This window comes from Argentina silus (assembly GCF_951799395.1).
Source record: "Argentina silus genome assembly, chromosome: 1".
Lineage (NCBI taxonomy): Eukaryota > Metazoa > Chordata > Actinopteri > Argentiniformes > Argentinidae > Argentina > Argentina silus.
In genome coordinates, this window is record NC_139655.1 from 34,427,456 (window position 1) to 34,449,472 (window position 22,017).

Sequence of the window (22,017 nt, forward strand, 5' to 3'; positions counted from 1 at the left end):
GTTACGATGACACTGGCTAAATCCCAATCAAGTTCTTTTAAAAAAACCTCCTTGTCTTTTCCTTCATGACCACTGGTTATATTTCAACCATATAGTCTCCACTTCTCAAGTTCATATCAAGAGGTGATGAGGGGACAAAGACAGCTATTTACTGGGGTATGTATGTAATGCCTCTTTTCTGACTGTGTCTTGTACCTGCTGCTGGTTTGCTGTTAATTAAATTAATATGGGATTCATTTAATTGAGAGAGACTTGGAATTGAGAAATGAGTTGAAAATGTTTTCAAGTCATGGGTTGACTAAATGAAAAATGGAATTGACCCCAACAGTACCCCTCTCTGCCAGCAGATGGTGCCAGTCTGTTTCTCAACCTCACGGTGCCCTCATGCAAGAGTATGATGAAGTTCTTACTAAGACTCTCCAAGAATAGAACTGTTATGGAAGTGGTGCTGGGGGCGGTTATCCATCCGGTGAATTTGACCAGCGCCACCGATTCTATTGACGAATAGAGAAGAGTTAAAGAGGTGCTTGAAATGGAGGCAGGGATTTTCTTCCAAACTGAAAATGTGTGCAAGTCAGGTTGTGAACAGAAGGCAGGGCAGAACGGACAAGGGACACTTTAGGGGGTGTAGACTTGTTGACAACTTCCTGTCCCCAGTGTTTACTTCCTACGCCCACAAAATCTCAATCGATTAGGATCAGCTTACCCTCCCCTAAATCTTTACCTTAACCATTAAGGCAAAAATACCTGACACTCTATAAGAGGTTCAGGGCGATCCACTGCCTACTCTAGATTTCCAATGGGAGATTATTTGCGCAGTGAGAATCGCTGACCAAGCCTCTGGGTTTATAATCTCAGGTGACAATCTCAACCGGCAGCTGTTACGCTGTTACTGTGACCTAAATATCGTCTGCTGGGTTCCTAGCCCACAAGCCCTATGTCTACATGCCTTCTGTGATTTAAGAACACGAATGGTTCCACAGAGAATATCAAATCCAATCAAATTAGAATTGAAGCTGTAGCTTGGTTTTTGCGAATACTTAGTATTAGTAAGGTCAATCACAAACATATCAAATGTAGAGCTCATTGAAAACCATGTTTTATTTGTGATTGAAGTATAATCTGATGATGGGATTCTGGTCTCTCCATGATCTCTCACTGCCCCATGATGAGGTATTTAGTCCAGAGAGTACACTATGGGCTATATTTTAACAGCGTAAAAAACAGTCTTGCTGCGAACGTGAGGGGTGCTGGCAGTGAAATTCAGAGCAGATTTTATTGGCACAAATTGCCAATATGCCTGCGTCTGGACTAGTGTCCATTTTGCACTGGCTGAAAATAGAGCTCTATGACAAGATACCGATCAGCTTAAGATGGGAGTGAGTAAAGACCTTGCACCATATATGGTAGACTGTATCTGCCATTCAATTCACTTGTGTAAACTACCATTTGAAAATGTGAAATAACTCATTTTAAAATATAAAATAAAATGATGGCGTGACTTGCAAGGTTTCTCTATCATATGTAAGATATTGCAAAAAACGGTTTTGTTTTTATTAACCATAAACAAAACAAAAATACATTTCCCATATATCCCAGATATTGCTGGTCTTCTTGCTATAGCATCGCTACTTAAACACAGCAGCGTAAACATTCCTGAATGTGGGCAACATGCATTCCTGAGAGAGCTTGTTATTTATTTGGGGGGGTGAGTCAAAAAACGTCCTCATTTTCAGGTTCAAATTGGCTCCCGCGGGCAGCATCACAGTGTAATATTCCTGCACACTTATTTAAGAAAAATGATTTGCCCATGCAGTGCCCTGGGTATCCCCATAGCAACTCATCACCATGTCTATTAGTCACACTTATATAGATGCCATTTAAGCCTTCTGTCCCAGGGGAAATTGTGTTCTCTGAAAGCCTGACCATAATCAGTGCTTTTCTAGTCACTGGGTGTTTTTTTTACCTGATGGCTATTTTTTTACCTATTATTTTCGATTCAATCCTTAAGTTAATATGGAAGTAGCCCCAGTTCGGACGGCTTCGGTCTTTATCTGAACACACATATTGAATGTGTTTAAAATTAGCACCACGCTTCTCTGACCTAGCTTTACCCAAACATTTGTTGTATCTCCTGATTGGAATACAGTTGAACTTAAAGGCCCAATAACATGTTGCCTTGGCTTAGTGTTACAAATACAAATGCTGCTAAATCATTGGCAATGAACAGCATGAGGAGAATATCTAGGTATTTTGGCTTAAGGCCATTTCTAAGAAGAAAAAAACAAACATCATTTCATGTTGTTCACAGCATGTGACCTGCTATTCATAGCGTCAGTGCAACAGAACACTGACTTATCATACCATTTAGGATAGAATTCCAGTTTTCTCCCCTTACATTGAACTTCAGTATATAGCGTAACATTACAACAGTGTGTCGCATTGGAATATTGCTCTTGACATAGAAAACATTTTTCACATCTTCGTAATGTCAAAATAGACCTACCCTAGTAGAAAATAAAAAGTTAATAAAAAAAAACACACCATCATTTAGCCATTGCTAATTAAAAACACACTACACAAATACTGCTGGTATTGGGAGTAAAAGGTATACAAAAAATATAATTCAATAAATCATTTTGAATCCCCCCCCACCCCAAAATATCTAAGAAAAAAATAAGTTAACATCGAACATTTCAAGTATCAAAGCCCTTCTGTGCATTTCTGAGCTTAGCAACGTAGAGAGGGGTGGGTGATGAGGTCTTGCTGTACATCATTTCCTCCTATGATGTTATTTCCTCTTCCCGGTGGCCAGGTGTCTCTTGGTGGCCGCCTCCACCCTCCTTCTCTCCGCCTCCTCGGCTCTCCTCCTCTCCTCCTTCAGTTCTTTATACCTCCACTTGGGGATCTCTAGTAGGCGCCCTCCCTCAACACTACTGCTCTTCCTTCGTATCTTCTCAGGCTCATAGGTGGGTGTGGGGGCCTTGATCACCCTCACCTTGGGCACCGAGAGTCCCGGCCTCACACTGCTCCGCCTCACCATGTGGAGAGGCAGGAGGCTGGTTCTCCGGGGGGACATGGAAGAGCAGGAGGCCCCCATGCCCTGGCTAGAGTTAGAGGGTAGGCTCAGGCTCTGAGGCTGCAGGCTGGATCTCCGGTCCCGTGGAACTTTGGCCACCAGGGTCACCACGTGGCCTTTCTCGAAGAGTTTGCGGTGGTTGTCGATCCTCTCCGGGTTGAGGGTGCGGAGCTCCTTGGCACGCTGGCGTCGAAGGATCTCTGGGACGGCGTAGCGGCGTTTACCCACGCACGGCGGACTTCCGGGGCACACCTGGAACGCAATGACAACGGACAACCATGAGCAAAAAAAAGATATGCACATCCTTCAAACATCTACTGGTGCTGGCTGTATAATGAAGAAAATAACTGGAATCTGCTGCTCCCAAGTGACACACAACACACCTGGATATCAACCACAACACACCTGGATATCAACCACAACAGATAACCACAACAAACACACCTGGATATCAATCACAACAGATAACCACAAAAAACACACCTGGACATCAATGACAACACACCTGGACAGCAATAACAACGATAACATTTGGGTATAACAGGGACCATGACTCAAGGCAAACCCCCTAAAACAGACATGGTTCCAATCTAAAAAAAAAATAAGATAATTCATGAAGTGTAACACTCCAGCTCTCTTTTGTAATTTTTAGAAATAGCCCCCTGTATCTATGGTCGTCTGAAAAGTCAGGGGAGGCTATTGGGTCTACGAAACTCAATTGCGTCCAATGTATGCAATGGATGTGCTGTGCACAACTGAAGTTCATCAGCACCCAGCAGTTACCGGTAAATAGATGGAGAGAATAATATGAGGAAGAGGAATTAAGACTGTTTAGTCTCAGTGGCATATTATGCGCATACCACATAATCGCAAGGTTCCTGGTTCGATTCCAACCCTCAACATATCTTGCATGTCATCCCTCCTCTCTAATATTTTTTTGCGGTTAAACTAGCCCTTCATTCACCCGAACTGAGTAAAGTTTGGTGAGCACATTCTGTTCTGGAAACCACACATACCACCACCAACTTAGACAATAGAATAACCACATGCCCCTTAAATAACAATATAACCAACCACACACACACACACACACACACACACACACACACACACACACACACACTACATAACAAGATAATCACACACACAACTACATAACAAGATAATCACACAAACAAATCCATTTACACCTTGCATTAATATGCGTCCTGTGATTGGATCACGTATAATCTGAACAATCGGATCTGCCCACCTTGCAATGTGGGACGCAATGTGACACTATTATGAAATAACTAATAACTGCCATTATGAAACCCATGCCCTTCTCCTTCCCTGACTTTTCCTAAATGTCTGTTTTTAAGGTAATAGCGTTGTTACAATTTCAAAATCACACATAGAATCTGGAAGTATTTTCATGACTACCACAGCTTTTTTTGATAGCTAACATCTCCAAGTCACGTCCTGAGGCGCCATTATCATTGTAGCTTTTACCCTCATCATTGTGAATCCAAACTTGACCTTACAGTTATGAATGGTTTACCCATTTCAACCATAATGGGTCTCACAGACAGAAAGACAATAACAGTTATTTCCAAGATCAATGTGTGATTACATGTGAATAGAAGCCAGCACGCACCCAACCTCCAAAGAAGAGACCCCTATGTCGAAACACAGTTTTTCTCTCTGTCTATTTAGACCTTGTTTTCAATGAGCATCCAATGATATCTCCTAGTATGTGTGTCTGCATAAAGGCCAGTGATGTTAATAACAATACCAAAAGTGGGCAGTCAGTGCCAATTATGTGGATAATGGATGAGACAAACAAACCCTTTTGTGTGTGTGTCTGGCGAGTTTATGAAATGTACCTTATAGTTATGACTGGCTTACCATTTCAACCATAATGGCAATATCAGCAACATAGACAGACAGACAGACAATCATTATTTGCATGATCAAAGTGATTCAAATGAATTCAATTCACCCAGACTGCGAAGAACAGACACATACCCTTCATCACACCTGTATTTTGAAACGTAGACTTATTACATTTGTTACACTCAAGCCTCAAGAATGTTGTTCTCAGTCTATTAGAACCCCCATATTTTCTCCACCTGTGTGTGTATGTAGGCGGTTGTCTGATCAATAATCAAGTCCTATAAACGGATACGGATATAAATATGAGTTTGACGACTTCTTCTTGTTATATTGGTGCTTCACATTTGAACGCAGGTTTTATTGTTTTTTGTTTTTTGTTTTTTAAATATATAGTAGTCTATGTACAGTTACACCAATGATGTCTGTCAATATGTTATATTCAATATGTAAGCTGTTTAAAATACAAAAAGTGATATTCTAATGAATTCTTAAGTCCTGACTAAACACAACCAGATCATTGTTTTTTTTGCATGGTATTGGTCTAATTCAATGATTACACCATTACACTAACGGCAACAAATGGAGGTCTACAGACGTCAGTCTGGGTACTTGGTTACGAGAGCCCGGGGCTTCTAGTGTTAAAATGCGTCCAATATCTGTCTTTTATGTACTGTCCCACTGAAATGAAGTTGAACAGTGTGTTCTCTGTGACCAGATTGCATTTCCCCTTTTTCCACGATGCAGCCACAATGCAGGCTCACCATCTGGTCACAATGTGTCTTTTTTTCCTCATTTACACCTTACATGGCTTTTTATATGGAGGAGTTGAAGGAGTGCTAGAGAGAGGAGGAAGTACATGTAGGATATAAAGAGACAGAAGTTCCGATCCTTACCGTACGGCACGCCACGGCCATGAACGGGCTTCCTAGGGCGGTCGTCAGGGCGACCAGGTGATCGAAGACTCCTTCGTCTTCAGGCTCGGTGACGTTGGCGAAGTTGAGGGCATTCCTCATGGTGTCAGAGATACGCTGGAGGCAACCGCGCGGCTCCTGGGCTTTAGCCACCAAGGCGGTGAGCTTGGGCCACTCGGGGCTGGAATACGATTAGAACAAAGGTATTATACATTAATTATTTATTCATTAATTAATAATAAAGCTCAGGCACAATGGCTCGCTTGACAGTATAACATGATATCATTACGTCATGATAGCCTGCATATAAGATAGCATAAAACATAATATCAACATCATCATGTATATTCTATGATATTACAGATGCAATCCTTGATTGATTCATCGTTTAGCCAAATAGCTGGCCTACCACTTGTTTTCGGTATGAAGTTGAGATATGGGGGTGGGGGGGAGGGATGTGACCACTATCAAATTCCTACTCATAGCTCTGGATTTGCACCAGTTTTTCCAACAACAGGGAATAAAACCCCAAACTGTCACCGTGATTCACTTCGATGTCCTATCGCTTCTCATCAAATCTTTTGGCCGTTTTGATCGATCGATCTTTTTGTTTTATCTCTTATGTTTTATCTCTTATGTTTTATCTCTTATGTTGTGATGGCGTGATGACATACATGTACCTGAATGTGTCACAGAGCTGGTGAGGACAGGGCCGGGACAGGAGGCCCGTCATGGCCCAGGCCGTGTCGTATCTGCCCGTGAACACGGCCCACTCCCTGGCTGTTAGCTTACGACCATAGTCCCTCGCCTGGAGGTCAGCGCCTTAGAGAGGGGAGGGGGGGGGGGGGGGGGGGGTAATAGATGAGGGGAGGGAAGAAGGGAGGAGGGGGAGGGAGGGGATGAGAGGGGAGGGGGGGGGGGGGGGTAGATGAGCGGAGGGACAAAGGGAGGAGGGGGAGCGATGGGATGAGAGGGGGACGGAGGGAGGGAGAAAAGAGGGAAGAGGGGGGGAAATAGATGAGGAGGGGGGGGAGGGAGGGGATGAGAGGGGAGAGGGGGGGGTAGATGAGCGGAGGGACGAAGGGAGGAGGGGGAGGGATGGGATGAGAGGGGGACGGAGGGAGGGAGGGAGGGAGAAAAGAGGGAAGAGGGAAGAGGGGGGGAAATAGATGAGGGGAGGGAAGAAGGGAGGGGGGGAGGGATGGGGTGAGGGGGAGAGAGAGAAAGGGAGGGCGAAGGTGATATGAAGAAAGGGAGAGGGGATGTGGAGGGAATTTGAAACACAGCGTTGAGAAACCAAGACGACGGGGAGGGGGAGGAAGAGAAGAGAGAAAGTCACACTCTGGTGCACTTTGGTGTAGACGTGTGTATGTCTGCGTATGTCTGTGTACGTGTGTGTGTGTGTGTGTGTGTGTGGGGCTGCATAAGTGTGTGTGTGTGTGGGGGGGGGCTGCATAAGTGTGTGTGTGTGTGTGTGGGGCTGTATAAGTGTGTGTGTGTGTGTGTGTGTGTGTGTGTGTGTGTGTGTGTGTCTGATATGGTGTTTGTTTGCAGATATACAGTATGTGTCTGCGACGTGTGTGTGTACCTGCCAGCATAAGAGCACGCACACACTCCATCCTGCCCTGCATGGCAGCCTTCATCACGGCCGTGAAGCCGTGGCAGTTCCTCCTCTCTATGTCCAGTCCAGAGAAGTAGTTCAACAGGTAGTTGGAGATTGTGATGTGTCCTAGAGAAAGACAAAGATAGAAATGGGGGAAATGTGAAACTTTCTTGAACTGTGTGTGTGTGTGTGTGTGTGTGTGTGTGTGTGTGTGTGTGTGTGTGTGTGTGTGTGTGTGTGTGTGTGGAGAGAGAGAGAAAGAGAGGGAGATGGGCTGTGAACGTTCTTGAATAGTGTGTGTGTGTGTGTGTGTGTGTGTGTGTGTGTGTGTGTGTGTGTGAGAGTATGAGTGTGTCTTACCTGCCTGTGCGGCAGTGGTAAGGGCTGTGTTTCCCTCGTTGTCCTGCCAGTTGACGTCCAGGTGTGGACACTGAGCCAGCGCCATGACAACGTCGACGTAACCTTGGTAACACGCCACCATCAGCCCCGTCTGAGAGAGATGGAGAAAGAGACTATACTTAATACACACAGAGAAAAAGGCTGTCCACTGAATGTGTGTGTGTGTATGCAGTTTGTGTATAGGCTGGACTTTTGAATGATAGTAGTTGATACTAGTTTACCGGTTTAACCAGTTAATAGTATTTGACATTCAAATACTTGAGGTGCGCTTCATTTAGTTTGTGCCTTAACACACCCACTTCGCACACAGACACACACACACACAGACACACACACACACACACACACACACACACACACACAAACACACACACACACACACACACACACACACACACACACACACACACACACACACACACGCGCGGCTAGACCAAGGAGAATTGTTGATGATATCGAAGCGAGTGTCATTGAGGTTGCCCAACCACAGAATTTTTTTTTTACTGCTGTGGCTGTTTTTGTAATGCCAGTGCAGATCTGGAGTTAAGGTGACATGTGTGTGTGTGTGTGTGTGTGTGTGTTTGTGTGTGTGCGTGCGTGTGTGTGTGTGCACGTGTGTGATGTGTACACAGCCGGGAAACTCCTGTAAAAAGTCCCACTTCCCAGAAGGCCAACTTCCCATCAGCCAAAACAAATACAGCTTTACCGCCAGTGAGCAGAGACGGTGGCTTGTGGGGGAACACCGAGAAAGTAAGGAGGGGAGAGAGAGTGAACTGGTACCTGATTGATGAAGATTGATGATGACGATGACTGATTCAGTTGACAAAACAGTAAGACACATATACACACATATAAGCACATGAGGATGACACATATCCACATCCAGGTACTGTATATTTCAGCTGATTTGATGAATGGCCCGACATTGTCTACCGCTTGTGTAACATGTGAGTGTGTGAGACTTTTTTTTTTTTTCAGGACCGCGACCATAACACTTCCCCCGTCAAACACCAAAGTGTATGTCATCGCCACCCTGCTATATGGTTCAGAAACCTGGCCCACATTTCAGAGAGGCAAACAACTGACAGTGTCCTGGAAAAAGTAAACAGCCTCATCGCCAGACCTGTTTTCAAAGGTAATATTCAGGCTCAAGATTTCAGCCCTCGACTTGATGGGTGAACAGATAAGTCATTCAGAGGGGGGTGGGGGGGGGGGGGGGCGTCCCTCATTACTGCAGTTGCACAAAAACTGTGAGACTTCAGGAGCTGGGCTGCATTAACAAGCCATATAAGCCATGATAGCGTGATCAGAAAGGGAGGTAACCCAAAACAGCATAAAGTCAACCCCTCTATTACTTACTCGACGTAACAATAACTTGAAGGCACTGTAACACTGTAACACTGTAACACTCTATGGTCATGCTACCTGTATAGAGAACGGGTGCCAGGATAGTGAACAAACACACCCTCCAGAACAAGCAAAGCCATCATCACACCAACCAGCTTCACTAGGCTGGTCAGGATGTGTGTGCGTGCGTGCGTGCGTGCGTGCGTGCCTGTGTGTGTGTGCGTGTCTGTGTGTGCGTGTCTGTGTGTGTCTGCGTGAACATTGATGTGTGTGAGTGTGTGTGACCGAATTACACCTGGAGAATTAGAGGTGTGATCTCACTGGCCTGTCGGTTAACACTAATTGATCAGGACTGTGTAGGAGGTAGGAGGTTAGTGTGTAAATCTGGCGTGAGGCTTAATGAAAGGTGACAAGTCAGAGCCCATAGATTCTCCATCATTTCTGGGATGAACGAAACAAAATCAACTGAGAATACATCTTTTGAAATACTGAGAAAATGAAAAACGTCTCTTGAGAATTCTGCCGACTGCTAGCGGTCTAGTACGGCCAGGAGGGCGTCCATAAACATGGCTGCCCGTAGAACGAGGTGATGTCATCAAGGAGCGCCATATCGCTTTTGGGTTTTGAGACTGACTGCAACTACAACTTTATGATCGCCACTTTCCCTGATGGTTTGGACTATGAGTACGGGCCCTACAATATACTATGAGTAGGTGCCAGACTGTTCCTACATTTCACATGTTCGCCTTTAGTCAAACGAGCCACAGCCACAAAGACACAGACAGGTACTCAGGCAAGCACAACAACAACAACAACAACAACTGCAACAACCGCGACCACCACAGAGTTAAGTACAGTGGTTTAGGGAATCAAGGGAGGATTATTTGGAATGAGTTCCATTCCTTTCCCTGGCGGCCCTCCCGATCTCTCTCTGTTTAGGCTTGAGGCACACACATAAACTCAACAAGCACATGCCCACATACACACACACACACACACACACACACAGACACACACACACACACACACACAGACACACACACACACACACACACACACACGGCAGTCCTCCAGCTCACTCAATTTCTGATGGACTTTTTCAGGGCCTGCTGTGTGTCTAGAGCAATTTAAGCAGTCAGACAGTGCCCTATTTTCCCTGAGCATTTTGCACACGCGCACACACAAACACACACACACACCACTCTATACACAAACTTCACAGGTGCTCTCGCACACAGACACACAGACACACAGACACATACACACACACACACACACACACACACACACACACACACACCACTCTATACACAAACTTCACAGGTGCTCTCGCACACACACACACACACAGACACACAGACACATACACACACACACACACACACACACACACACAATCATGCACACTGTACATTGTGCTACTGTGTAGGCAGAGAGAGGCTAAAATTAGCTGCAGACAGTCACAGCTCAGCAGTGCTGGAACAATGAGGGAGAGAGGTGATTCCAGGGAAAGTGTGTTTGTGTGTGCTTGTGTGTGTGAGTTCATTAAGTGATTAGTGTGGAACAATCAGGAATTCAGGGAAACAATCATTGGATGTGTTCATTGGTGCTGGTGGTGGGATGTGTTGTGGCCTTGTCGGCACAATTTACCGACAACTACTTCCACACACTGTACTTCACATCAGACAACATTTTGACGTTTCACAGACTATAAGGGCCAGATTTACAAAGCATTTGCACCAGTTGTAAAGCATCAGTTGTTGTTGTTGTTTTTTTACAAATGAATTAAATGGACCATAAAGGTAAAATTATATATATATAAAAAATATATCTACAAAAATTATAACAAGGAAAAAATCCAAAAATATAACAAGGAAAATTGCATTAAAGCAACATGCAAAAGCTGACAGATAAATGTTTTAACCGTCTGATGTGTTTTATTTCCTTTGGAGTACCGATATGTGCAAACTTAATAGGGTTATCTGGGCCATGTTTTTAAACCATAATTCTTTTGGGCAGATAAACTCATAAAGTACATTATGTACTCCCCAAATCATATGTTAATCTGTCCTAGGATCAAATAGTGGATTTAAGTCTCCCTCACAAAATGTTCTACTTTTCAAAGCTTTACAGCTTCTATAAAGGGGCATCCATATTTTCAATTCAAGAATCAGAAAGGCAGAAAACCTGCCGGCACGAAGCATGATAATTCAAGAAAGGGACTACACTAATGATTTGCACAATAGAAGGCCTTTGCGGTTTGTAAAACATAATCATGCATAATAATGCAATCATTTATTTGGGGGAATAATGTAAAATGTCATATTGGGCATGACTAAAATGCTAATGTTAATCTCGTTTTCCTCTGTGTGTGTGCAGGCTTTTGGTCCAGCCTAGTGCCACCTGATTCAACTCTTCATTAAATTGCAAATGTGTATGAAATGTGCTATATAAATAATGTTAGATTTGAATGGCTTGATTATAGGCTGAGCAATCGAATTGCATTCCCCTGCATACCTCCCATATCATTGGATGCAGGGATGATGTATATTTGTGTCTTTACACCAAGGATAAAGACCATCACTCGTCTATATGACCCCCCACCCCCCAAGGCATCATTGGAGATACCCAATGAGTCCATGTGTAATTTCAATGCTGACTGACATCATTTCAGATACATTCCTTTCTAGAATACTCTATTTCATTTCAGCTCTATTATGTTTCTATCTTCAAAGCTTGGTGAATAGGCTCCAGGTTTGACATATACTGTAGGTGGAGGTTATTAGGGTCAACTGCCAACCGGGTCTCTGTGTGAAACTGAGGCTACCCCTGTGGAGTCTGCTCTGCTCTTATCTTAGCCCCAGACAGACACACACACAAACATACACACACACACACACACGCACACACACACACACACACACACACACATATACCCGCCCAGGGAGTAATCTGGGGAAAATTCAGAGCCAGGAATAGACAGGCTTAGCCCTATCAGCCACCAACTGAGAGAGAGGGAGAAAGAGAGAGAGAGAGAGAGAGAGAGAGAGAGAGAGAGAGAGAGAGAGAGAGAGAGAGAGAGAGAGAGAGAGAGAGAGAGAGAGAGAGAGAGAGAGAGAGAGAGAGAGAGAGAGAGAGTTTTTGATCCATGTTCTCTACCGTACTCTGGGCTCTACTTTCAGTCGATGCAAAACGGATACAAGTTCAAACCGTGCGTATTGGCAGTAACAGGTGAAATAAAAAATGTAAAATTCTGGCCTTGAAAATAGCACTACAATTTCAGACACATTCCCTAGGCCCACCACCAGTTTGCACTAAGACTCTTTTTTTTTCTCTGAGTGAAACTACGATCACTGCTCGAGTCTACAAACAAAGTCCTATTTCATTCATGTCAGTCACTGACAGATTTTAGATCTGCCAAAGAGACCAGTACATAACAGGCTTGTGTATCGGACTGAGGGTGAATTCACTACTGTGAGAATGAATTGCGAGTGCAGATTAGGTTGCATTGGGCTGCGTCCGAACGTCCATACTGTATTGCCTATACTAAAGGTATATACTATATACTAACCACACGACCAACTTTTTAGGCCATACTGTTTAGAAATGTATGCAGTAAGTAATACATTTCTACATCTCATACGAAGAGTTTGCCACCAGGAACTCAACCATGTTGTTCATTACAATTGGATCAATTTCGCTACGGGCGCCCCCGTTTCCTGCTTCATTGAATTCTGGGACTGAAATTGGAATTGACTTCCTGAGTACTGTGAAGTGAATTGATACTAAATTTTTTTGTGTGACATCCTGGGGTTATATGGATACTCAATTTTGGTAAACTTGGATATTGCGAAACTTTTTGCATACTGAAAATGCCTACCAAGTACTAGGAGTATGAACGCTTGGACACAGCCTTATTTTTTGCTCAAGGCACAATTTCTGTTCTACTCCTTGTGGCGATTCAATGGGTGCAAAACCCTTGCAATCCACACACACACACACACACACACACACACACACACACACACACACACACACACACACACACACAAAGAGCCACAGTCCATTGTTATGCTTAACAAATGCCATATTCAATCAGAACCAACCTAGTACAGCGTCTCTTGTTAGCTAACAAGGTAGCTGCCACAGTCATGTCTCTGTTCTGTTTGTGTCATGGTAAACACTGTTTATCATGTCACAAAACAGTACACAGTGTTTCTCTGAATGCCATGTCAGTCAGTCAGTCTGTCTGTCACAATCTGCTGTCATCTAAGTGTGCTGTCTCTTTCTGCTGTCTGACGGATTGCATCTGTTGTCTGTCTATCTGTATGTGTCTGTGTTTGAGTGCATGTGTCTGTGTTTGAGTATGTGTGTGTGTTTGAGTATGTGTCTGTGTTTGAGTATATATGTCTGTGTTTGAGTATGTGTGTCTGTGTCTGTGTTTGAGTATGTGTCTGTGTTTGCGTATATGTGTCTGTGTTTGAGTATGTGTCTGTGTTTGAGTATGTGTCTGTGTTTGAGTATGTGTCTGTGTTTGAGTATGTGTGTCTGTGTTTGAGTATGTGTCTGTGTTTGCGTATATGTGTCTGCGTTTGAGTATATGTGTCTGTGTTTGCGTATATGTGTCTGTGTTTGAGTATATGAGTCTGTGTTTGCGTATATGTGTCTGTGTTTGAGTATATGAGTCTGTGTTTGAGTATATGAGTCTGTGTTTGAGTATGTGTCTGTGTTTGTTGTCTATGCCCCGCCTTTCTGTTGTCTGTCTTTATGTGTTGTCTGGGTGGGGCACCTGCTCTCAACGAAGAGGGGGGGGGGCATAGAGAGAGGGAGAGAGAGAGAAGGAGGAGGTAGAGAGTGACAGAGAGAGAGGTAGGGAGATAAAGACAGCGAAGGGGGAGGCAGAGAGTGAGAAAGAGACAGAGAGAGAGAGTGATAGAAAGAGAGAGAGGGAGAGAGAGAGGGTGAGAGACAAAAAGAAAGGGGGAGACAGAGAGAGAGTGATGAAGAGAATGAACAGAAAGGGTAGACAGAAAGTGAGAGGGAGAGAGAGAGGGAGTGAGTGAGGGTGAAAAGGAGAAGGGAGGAGACAGAGAGTGGGAGGGAGAGATTATTAGTTGTATTTAATTTAATGATTATATTATTGTATTCCATTTTTTGTGACCAAACATGTCACAACACAATTGTAATATTGTATGTATTATTGTTGTTGTATTTCTAATACTGTGATAACTATCATCATTACTTCCGCTTTGGCAATATTTACTACAATGTATGTCATGCCAATATAGCAAATTGAATTGAAAAGGGATGAGGGAGATGAGGTTACAGGGACAGGGAGAACACTGGCTTCATCGAGTGATCCGTGAGTCCGTGTGTGCCTATCTCTGTGTGTGTGGGAGACAGTTAACTGGGTCAGTGGAAGAGAGGGACTGTTCCTGTTGTCCACACACACACACACACACACACACACACACACACACATACACATGCTCATACACTCTTTCCCCCACAGTAGCAAAAGTGCCACAAAAGTTGTACATTTTGATAGATATTAAGGCTGCAAACTGACAGTGTTTCAGCTTAAGTTTGTTCTCCAATTTGAGGTGCAAATCCCTTTAAGAGAACAAGAAGTTCAGATGACTGTTGGTTGGATTGTGGTAATTTCAACAACAGAGTTGCATGTTTTTTCGCTTCATGGGTCAAACCATGTCTTACGCCAGATAGCGGAAATCCATCTTCAGTTGTTGTTTTTTTTAGGTATTTTTGGGGGGAGATAAAATCTTATCCATCTGAAAATGTATTTGGCCAGTCAAGAACTTTCCACTTTTTGGCCCTGAAAAACTCCCTAGTTGCTATAGCAGTATGTTTGAGGTCATTGTCTGCGGTCAATGAATTTGGAGGTATTTGTTTGTACGTTAAATGTTTCTGTACACTTTAGAATACATTCTGCTGCCGTCAGCTGCAGAATGCTGACATCATCAATGAAGACAAGTTAGCCAATTCTAGTGGCAGCTATACTGTACATGCCCAAACCATAACATCCCCTCCACCGTGTTTCACAGATGAGGTGGTAGAGTATGCTATAAATCTTGGGCAGATCCTTTTTTTCTCCAAACTTTCCTCTTGCAATCACTGCGGTACATGATAATATTCATCTTATCTGTCCACAAGACCTTTTTCCAGACGTCTGCATGCTTTTAAGCAAACTGTAACCTGACTAAAGCCCGACCGATACTGGATTTTTGGATCCAATACCGATATAATAATATCTGGGGATAATAATAAGCGATATATCTGCCGATATATATCTTTTTTTTTTTCTTTTTTTTTTACAGAATTCCTTTTTAGCAGTTTTCGTAAGAAAATAATGGCAAAAATATGCTCTTAGCGCTTATTACGCAAAAATCCACATATTAATAATGACCTGGAATTATCTCCATTGATAAATAGAGCAACATTTATGTATTTTATGTACAATGTTACAGTACTATGCCAAATGAGAATGTTCAGTGCACTGCATATTGTAATCAGTGCTTTGATGTTCAACCTAACTTGTTGTGACACAGTTTGATGATCCACTGAATTATTTACTTACAAAACCATACAAAATGCACTGTGAAAACCATTATTAAAACATACTGTTAGAATACCCCCTGCACTTTTTGGTTGTCAACCTGTTATTTCCAATAATGTTTTTTCCAGCCCTCCACCTCCCCAAGACAAACCTTATTAAAGTGGTACGTTCCACTCTCTTCACAAGAGTAAACAAACCTGCATTGTGCAGTGCATGCTGATATGGTTGATTGGAATACACACCCAAGCTGGTGAGATACATGATTGGTAAATAATATCTTCCTGTGTGACTCCTTATGCCGAATAACTCTTGTTCAGTAAACATCCTTTTGCTTAGCAACTGTGCTAATTAACTGCAGTCCAGAGAGCTAACATTACTTTGCTCAATTCAGCCACTTCAGTAGGCACTCCAGTCACAGCAAACGGCAATAAGCCTTTAGTTATTCATAACGGAAAAAACATATATGTATATCTTTTGCTCTGGAAAAACCCAACTACACCGATTTTCAATCATTTTGGAATGTGAGGCTTACGCATATCTTTGGTGCTGTATTGGTGCATTATCAGAGGAATATGTGCCAGTACAGATATTTCTGTCACACCTACCTCCTGGACAGTGGGACAGTTGTTTTGGGTTTTTTTTAAATTATGATGAGCATTCTTCAGTCATCCTCGGTAGAAGGCCGTTTGCGGTTTCTCTAATATTTCAGCCTCATAATGGCTCCCTTGATTTTTATCGAGGTCTCTTTGTTCCTCATGTTGACAGATAACAATAGCGGACTCCAAAACCTAAAATCAATAGACATTGGCAGCTCTGTTATGCCTGCACAAATGATGTGACAATACACACCTGACAACTATAAAACTAATTGTCCCTTTATTTTTTGCCCTAAAATAGGGGTACTTTGTATAATAGTGTTGTTATTTCTAAATGATGAAACCAATATGTACACAAATACCATCAAATAAAAGCTGAGAATCTATTCTTGATAGATACTTCTATACTATAATCTATAATCTATTACCTGATAGTAATTGTTTGATTTCAAAACCAAACTTTTGGAGTATAAAGCCAAAAGAAGAAGAAAAAAAAGATTCACTGCCCATTACTTACGCAAACAAAAAACAACAATAACAGGCTGTGTCTCAACCAGGGGATCAACCGGTCTTCTGGCGTTGCACGCCGCAAAACCTAGTGGCCACTCATGGTAACGTTGTCATTTTCACCTGAGGTCGATTCCAGTGGGACTTTTATGTTCTACAATTACTTTGAAATATACAAATTCATGCCTTGGCCATCGTCATTATTTCTATAGTCCAAATCGGACGATAGAAGCATTTCTCTTCCTTCTATAAAGTACTGATGTCATATGGAAGCGTCTGAGCCAGCCAAGGGACGGGAACTGTGATCATTGATTACTTTGTCTTATGATGACTGTTGGATAGATGATTCACTTACTTAAACAAATGTATTTGTAGTAAGTCGCTTTGGATAAAGGCGTCTGCTAAATGCCATAAATGTAAATGGGAACGTGCAGGGACTGTATCAGCAGGGGAAAGCAACTGAGAGTGAGCATGGAAACCTTATGAACCATTCTAGACGTAAAATCACATTATGTGTGCAGTATAGGCCAGTACATGCATGATTATTTTGTATATTCTCAATAATAGTAACATGAGGCTATACTGCAAGATCATGAATACAAGACGGCAGTATATCAGCCAACAAAAATGTAATGATGATTTATTGACTTTAATGATGACTACGATGCATAATAATTAGTTCATTATGACAATAAAGACACTGATGTTGAAAATTACGGGTTAGGTTTAGACTGCTTTGATATGTGATTTCAATTATGAATTTGCAAAGGGCATCATTTGATGGCAATCCATGACTTGAAAGCCTAAGATGATAAAGAAGTTAAAAGACAATGATATTAAAATTATTACTATGATTTGGGCCTACTGAAGATATCAAATGAATAAATGATGACAGCGATGATTAGGCTGCACGAAGTTGTAATAATTCACCGTGTTCAACTAACGTTATAGTGCCGAAATATTTATAACTACAGGTAATTTGTATCGTTATTATTAATTTATTGCAATTGCTATACCATTTGTGATTGGTCTACTACATGGATTCGGAACGATTAGCGATTCCTACAAATTTAGTAGGAACGTCTATGCTAGTAAAAGAGCAGCTGGCTAGCTTCAAGGGGGCAAAATAAGAGCCTGTATTATCTTCCTACAAAAAGAATGTCTATTTATTTCAGCAATTGTAGTGGAATAAATCCTCAGTCATTTTCACTACTCTCCGCCGTGGTCTGGAATTAAATAAAATAAAGTTGTATGGCATAATTTGGTCATGTTATATGTATTTCTTCTCATGCAAAGTTATGAAATTGGATTTTTAATCAATAAGTTAACAATTCCCAACTTGAGCATTTTGTTTACTGTTTACTGCCTAGCACATCCACACACAGTGCTTGTATAACAGCTGTATAAAACAAAAATAGCCTTTTATCGGACAAGCCCGAACCATTTGAAATGCAATAGCACCCATTTGAATACATTCAAATCAAATCAACCAAATTCAGCTACAAAACATTGATTTTGACATTGTACCTATTGAATGGCCAGAAAACTGCAGAGGTATTGCTGAGGAAGCAATCTCTGTAGATTTCTCCTGGCCCATTTACATTTACATTTATGGCATTTAGCAGACGCCTTTATCCAAAGCGACTTACAACAAATACATTTGTTTAAGTAAGTGAATCATCTATCCAACAGTCATCATAAGACAAAGTAATCAATGCTCACACCAGGGGCCATTGGCAGTCGTAATGCCAGAAGCCAATTTTTTTATTTTTTTTTATTTATTTATGAATTATTTATTAACAGGAGAGAACTTGTACAGGGGGGAAGTAGGTGTGAAGAGGTTTCAAGGGTTGGGGTTAGGGTTAGTACAGGGAGGGTAGTGGGGGTGAAGAGGTCTTAGGAAGGACTGTTAAGATGTAGCCTGAAGAGATGGGTTTTCAATCTACAGCGGAATAGTCTGTCCTCTATTCCTTATCTCTGCTCTCCTCGCTTCCTTCTCAAAACGTATTGGAGGCGAAGATCTAAGGTTCCTCCCCTTGAGTATTCACCGCCAATACTTTTTTGGGGAAGAAACAGAAACAGGAACAGGAAGTGTTGTACGTGTGTAAGTTAAACACCAGACAACACTGGGCAAGATACAGAACTGTATGAGGGGGTTAATGAGAGCAACACACGCTCTTCCAACTGAGGATATACACACACACACACACACACACACACACACACACACACACACACACACACACACACACACACACCACACACACGCACATTCTTCCCAGGACATGCACACAAACAACACACACTTCTCTAAGCAGCCACATACTACGCTGAAACTCCAAAGATGTTTTCTCGAGATATAGATGCTCTGATGAGCATTCGTAAAATGAGAACCAGACACAAAGCCACAGACACACACACACACACACACACACACACACACACACACACACACACACAAACACAGGAAGCGTTAATGGGGAATGCAAAAAAAGCATGGAGGGAAACGAGGACCAGGCTCAGCGCCAGCTAGGGAGAGACATGCTGTCGGAATCATGACATTCCAATGATGTAATTCCCTGTCCTTCTCCCCCAGGGCCAGATGGTGACCTCATCATTGATTACAGTACAGTGAGAGAGGACGGCATGAACTGAGTACAGTTCAGACTGATACAGGCCTCTTACTGTCACAGTCACACAGACAAATGGGTTCAGTATAGTGAACAACCATTACCTCAGACCTTCAGCTCATTTTGGCTTTAGCTTAGAGGCTAACATTGTGAGGCTTGCAGGAGACAATAACAGGAGAATGTATGTACTGTAAGCTTATTTTGGCTTTTTGAATTGGCTTTAGCTTGTTTTGGCTTTTTGATTTAGCTTTAGCTTATTTTGGATTTAGCTCAGATGATAACATGATTGTGAGAGACCAGGGTTCGAATCTTCAGGAGTGTCTATCTATTCTATCGAAGGACAACCGATTGGTGGGGGATATATCTTCTTTGGTGAAAATGCAAAGCCTTGTGGTTTGCAACATGGTTTTGTGTATTTGGTGTTTTGAAAAGGCTCGGTGATCTGTACTGTCTCTGTCCTCTACAAACTGAAACAATATACACGAGTGGGACTGCCCCACTCCAAAAAATAACCTTTAAAAAAATCAAATTAAGTTACCGTGAAATATGACTCATGAAACGAGAACATGATGTCACATTTGGGAGTGCCAAGTCTAACAACAGTCATACATGTACAGTACTTAGACTTCAGTTGGCAGTGGAAAGCATGTTCATATAGCACCTCAGTGAATATGCAGAGCAGACTCTCAGAGCAGACTCTCTCTCTCTCTGCAAACAGAAAAACACACGCACACACGCACACAGGGTTGGTTGTTCTGTTGACTGTGAGAGACTCAGTGTATTCCTGCTGTAATTACGACTAGCAGAGCTAGGGACTACCCTCTTCAGACTCATAAACCCTAGGCAGGTCATTCAGCACACACACACACACACACACACACACACACACACACACACACACAGTGTGAGTAAGGGGGGAAAAAGACCCAGTGAAGTAACATTTCTGCAACTCATTAGAACATTATTTCAAATAGATGTTAATAAAACACAAATGACTGTAAGAAATACTGTAAGAAATACTGTAAGAAAGTCTTGCAAATGTATGTCCATGTTTAAACCTTTCCATGGAGCAGGAAACAAGCAGTACACAACCTTGCAGTGTTCCTGCCACGACGACCTTCCAGGAAGAGGTTTTGGGGACAGATACACGCTTCGTCCCATTTCCCCAACCTTCTCCTGATGTATGTAGCCTACTTGTGCCCTTACCCAAAGTGGATTTAAATGGGAATATATGGGTGAAAGAGCCCATACTTAAACCAATCCCATGGCTTTTAAATCAGTGAGGGGAAGTGCACCAATGCATACTTCAAGAGAAGGGGGGAGTAGAGTCAGCTCTCCTTGACCAAATCCCAACCGTAACCATTAGTGGGGGAAATGCCAAAGTGACACAATATCAGTGTCAAGAGGCAGTGTAATCTCAGATCATTGGCTAAGACCTTGAGCTTTCTTATATAGTACCTATAACCTATGTCCAAATGATGCATAGTTATGACATTTTACATGAATACAGCATGCATGTCCATAAAAAGCCTACGTTAATCATGTAACCCTAACACTATCTATGAAAATGCTCATCTTTTTCTAAACATTTGCATGAGGTTTAACATGTGCTCTTTTGACAGAATGTAAACATGTGTTAAAAAGCAATCCATTCATAAAAAAGTACAGATTGTAGGAATGACTCATGTCTGAAATATTGGCATTAAGTAGGTATATGCGAACTGCCTAGCGGACGGTATGCTCCCACAGACACACACACAACAGCTGAGCGCCTGTTTGAAGTGCTTTGGATCGCGGCGGCAGCAATTTCATGGTGCGTAATCGCGCACAGGTGAGTCTGCACCCAACTGTATTCGAAGAAGGACAGTGCCAAACGCCCCAAATATAGCCCTATCCAAAATGAACCAGACTGCAACTACTAGATGAGTTTGACAGTTATGACAGCATTTTGAAGTTGAACGCCAAACTTTATGGCTATACCTACCCTGTTATTTTTATCGGTCTCTCTAACCTCGGCCTCTCTCACGCCTTGTCGTATCATGATCCGCACGATCGTAGCGTTGTTGGTGCAGCACGCCTGGAAAAACGACAGGGGCTCGGGACTCTCTGGGGACGGTGTCCGCTCCGAGTCCGCGAACGCATCGTCCGGTGGGTAGAAGGAATCGTCCGAGGCGATACTCTTTGTATCAGGCAGCTCCGAGAAGTCGTCGTATTCTTCGAATTCGTCGTCTCCCTCCGACTCACAAGAGCCAAGGTACTCATCGTCCGAGAAGGACAGCGGTTCCTCGGCTATGACAGGGTGGACCTGCGAGATGCCTCCCCCGCCTTTGGGACTCTGTTGGAACAGTTTGACTCGGACCGCAGAGGAGCCTCCTCCATCCCTGTCGTCCGTTATCAGCACCATCCTTACCCCCCTAGGTTAATATCCTCGGGGGGTAAGAACGGTGGCCGTGGGGCGAGGGGAACTTGAACTCTTCTGTCAACATCAACTCCCGA

At 42.9% G+C, this 22,017-nt stretch overlaps 1 protein-coding gene across 1 annotated transcript; it reads right to left on the reverse strand.

The window, feature by feature from the left end:
• Positions 1–1,424: 1,424 nt before the first annotated feature.
• ankrd33ba (ankyrin repeat domain 33ba) lies at positions 1,425–21,925 on the reverse strand (the record flags this gene model as incomplete). The annotated part of the gene is made up of 6 exons (XM_083667217.1): positions 1,425–3,331; positions 5,848–6,046; positions 6,546–6,687; positions 7,454–7,594; positions 7,829–7,958; positions 21,506–21,925. The coding sequence occupies 6 exons, from the start codon at positions 21,923–21,925 to the stop codon at positions 2,792–2,794; spliced, it is 1,572 nt and encodes a 523-aa protein (XP_083523343.1). The 3' UTR covers positions 1,425–2,791.
• Between the last annotated feature and the right edge of the window lie 92 nt (positions 21,926–22,017).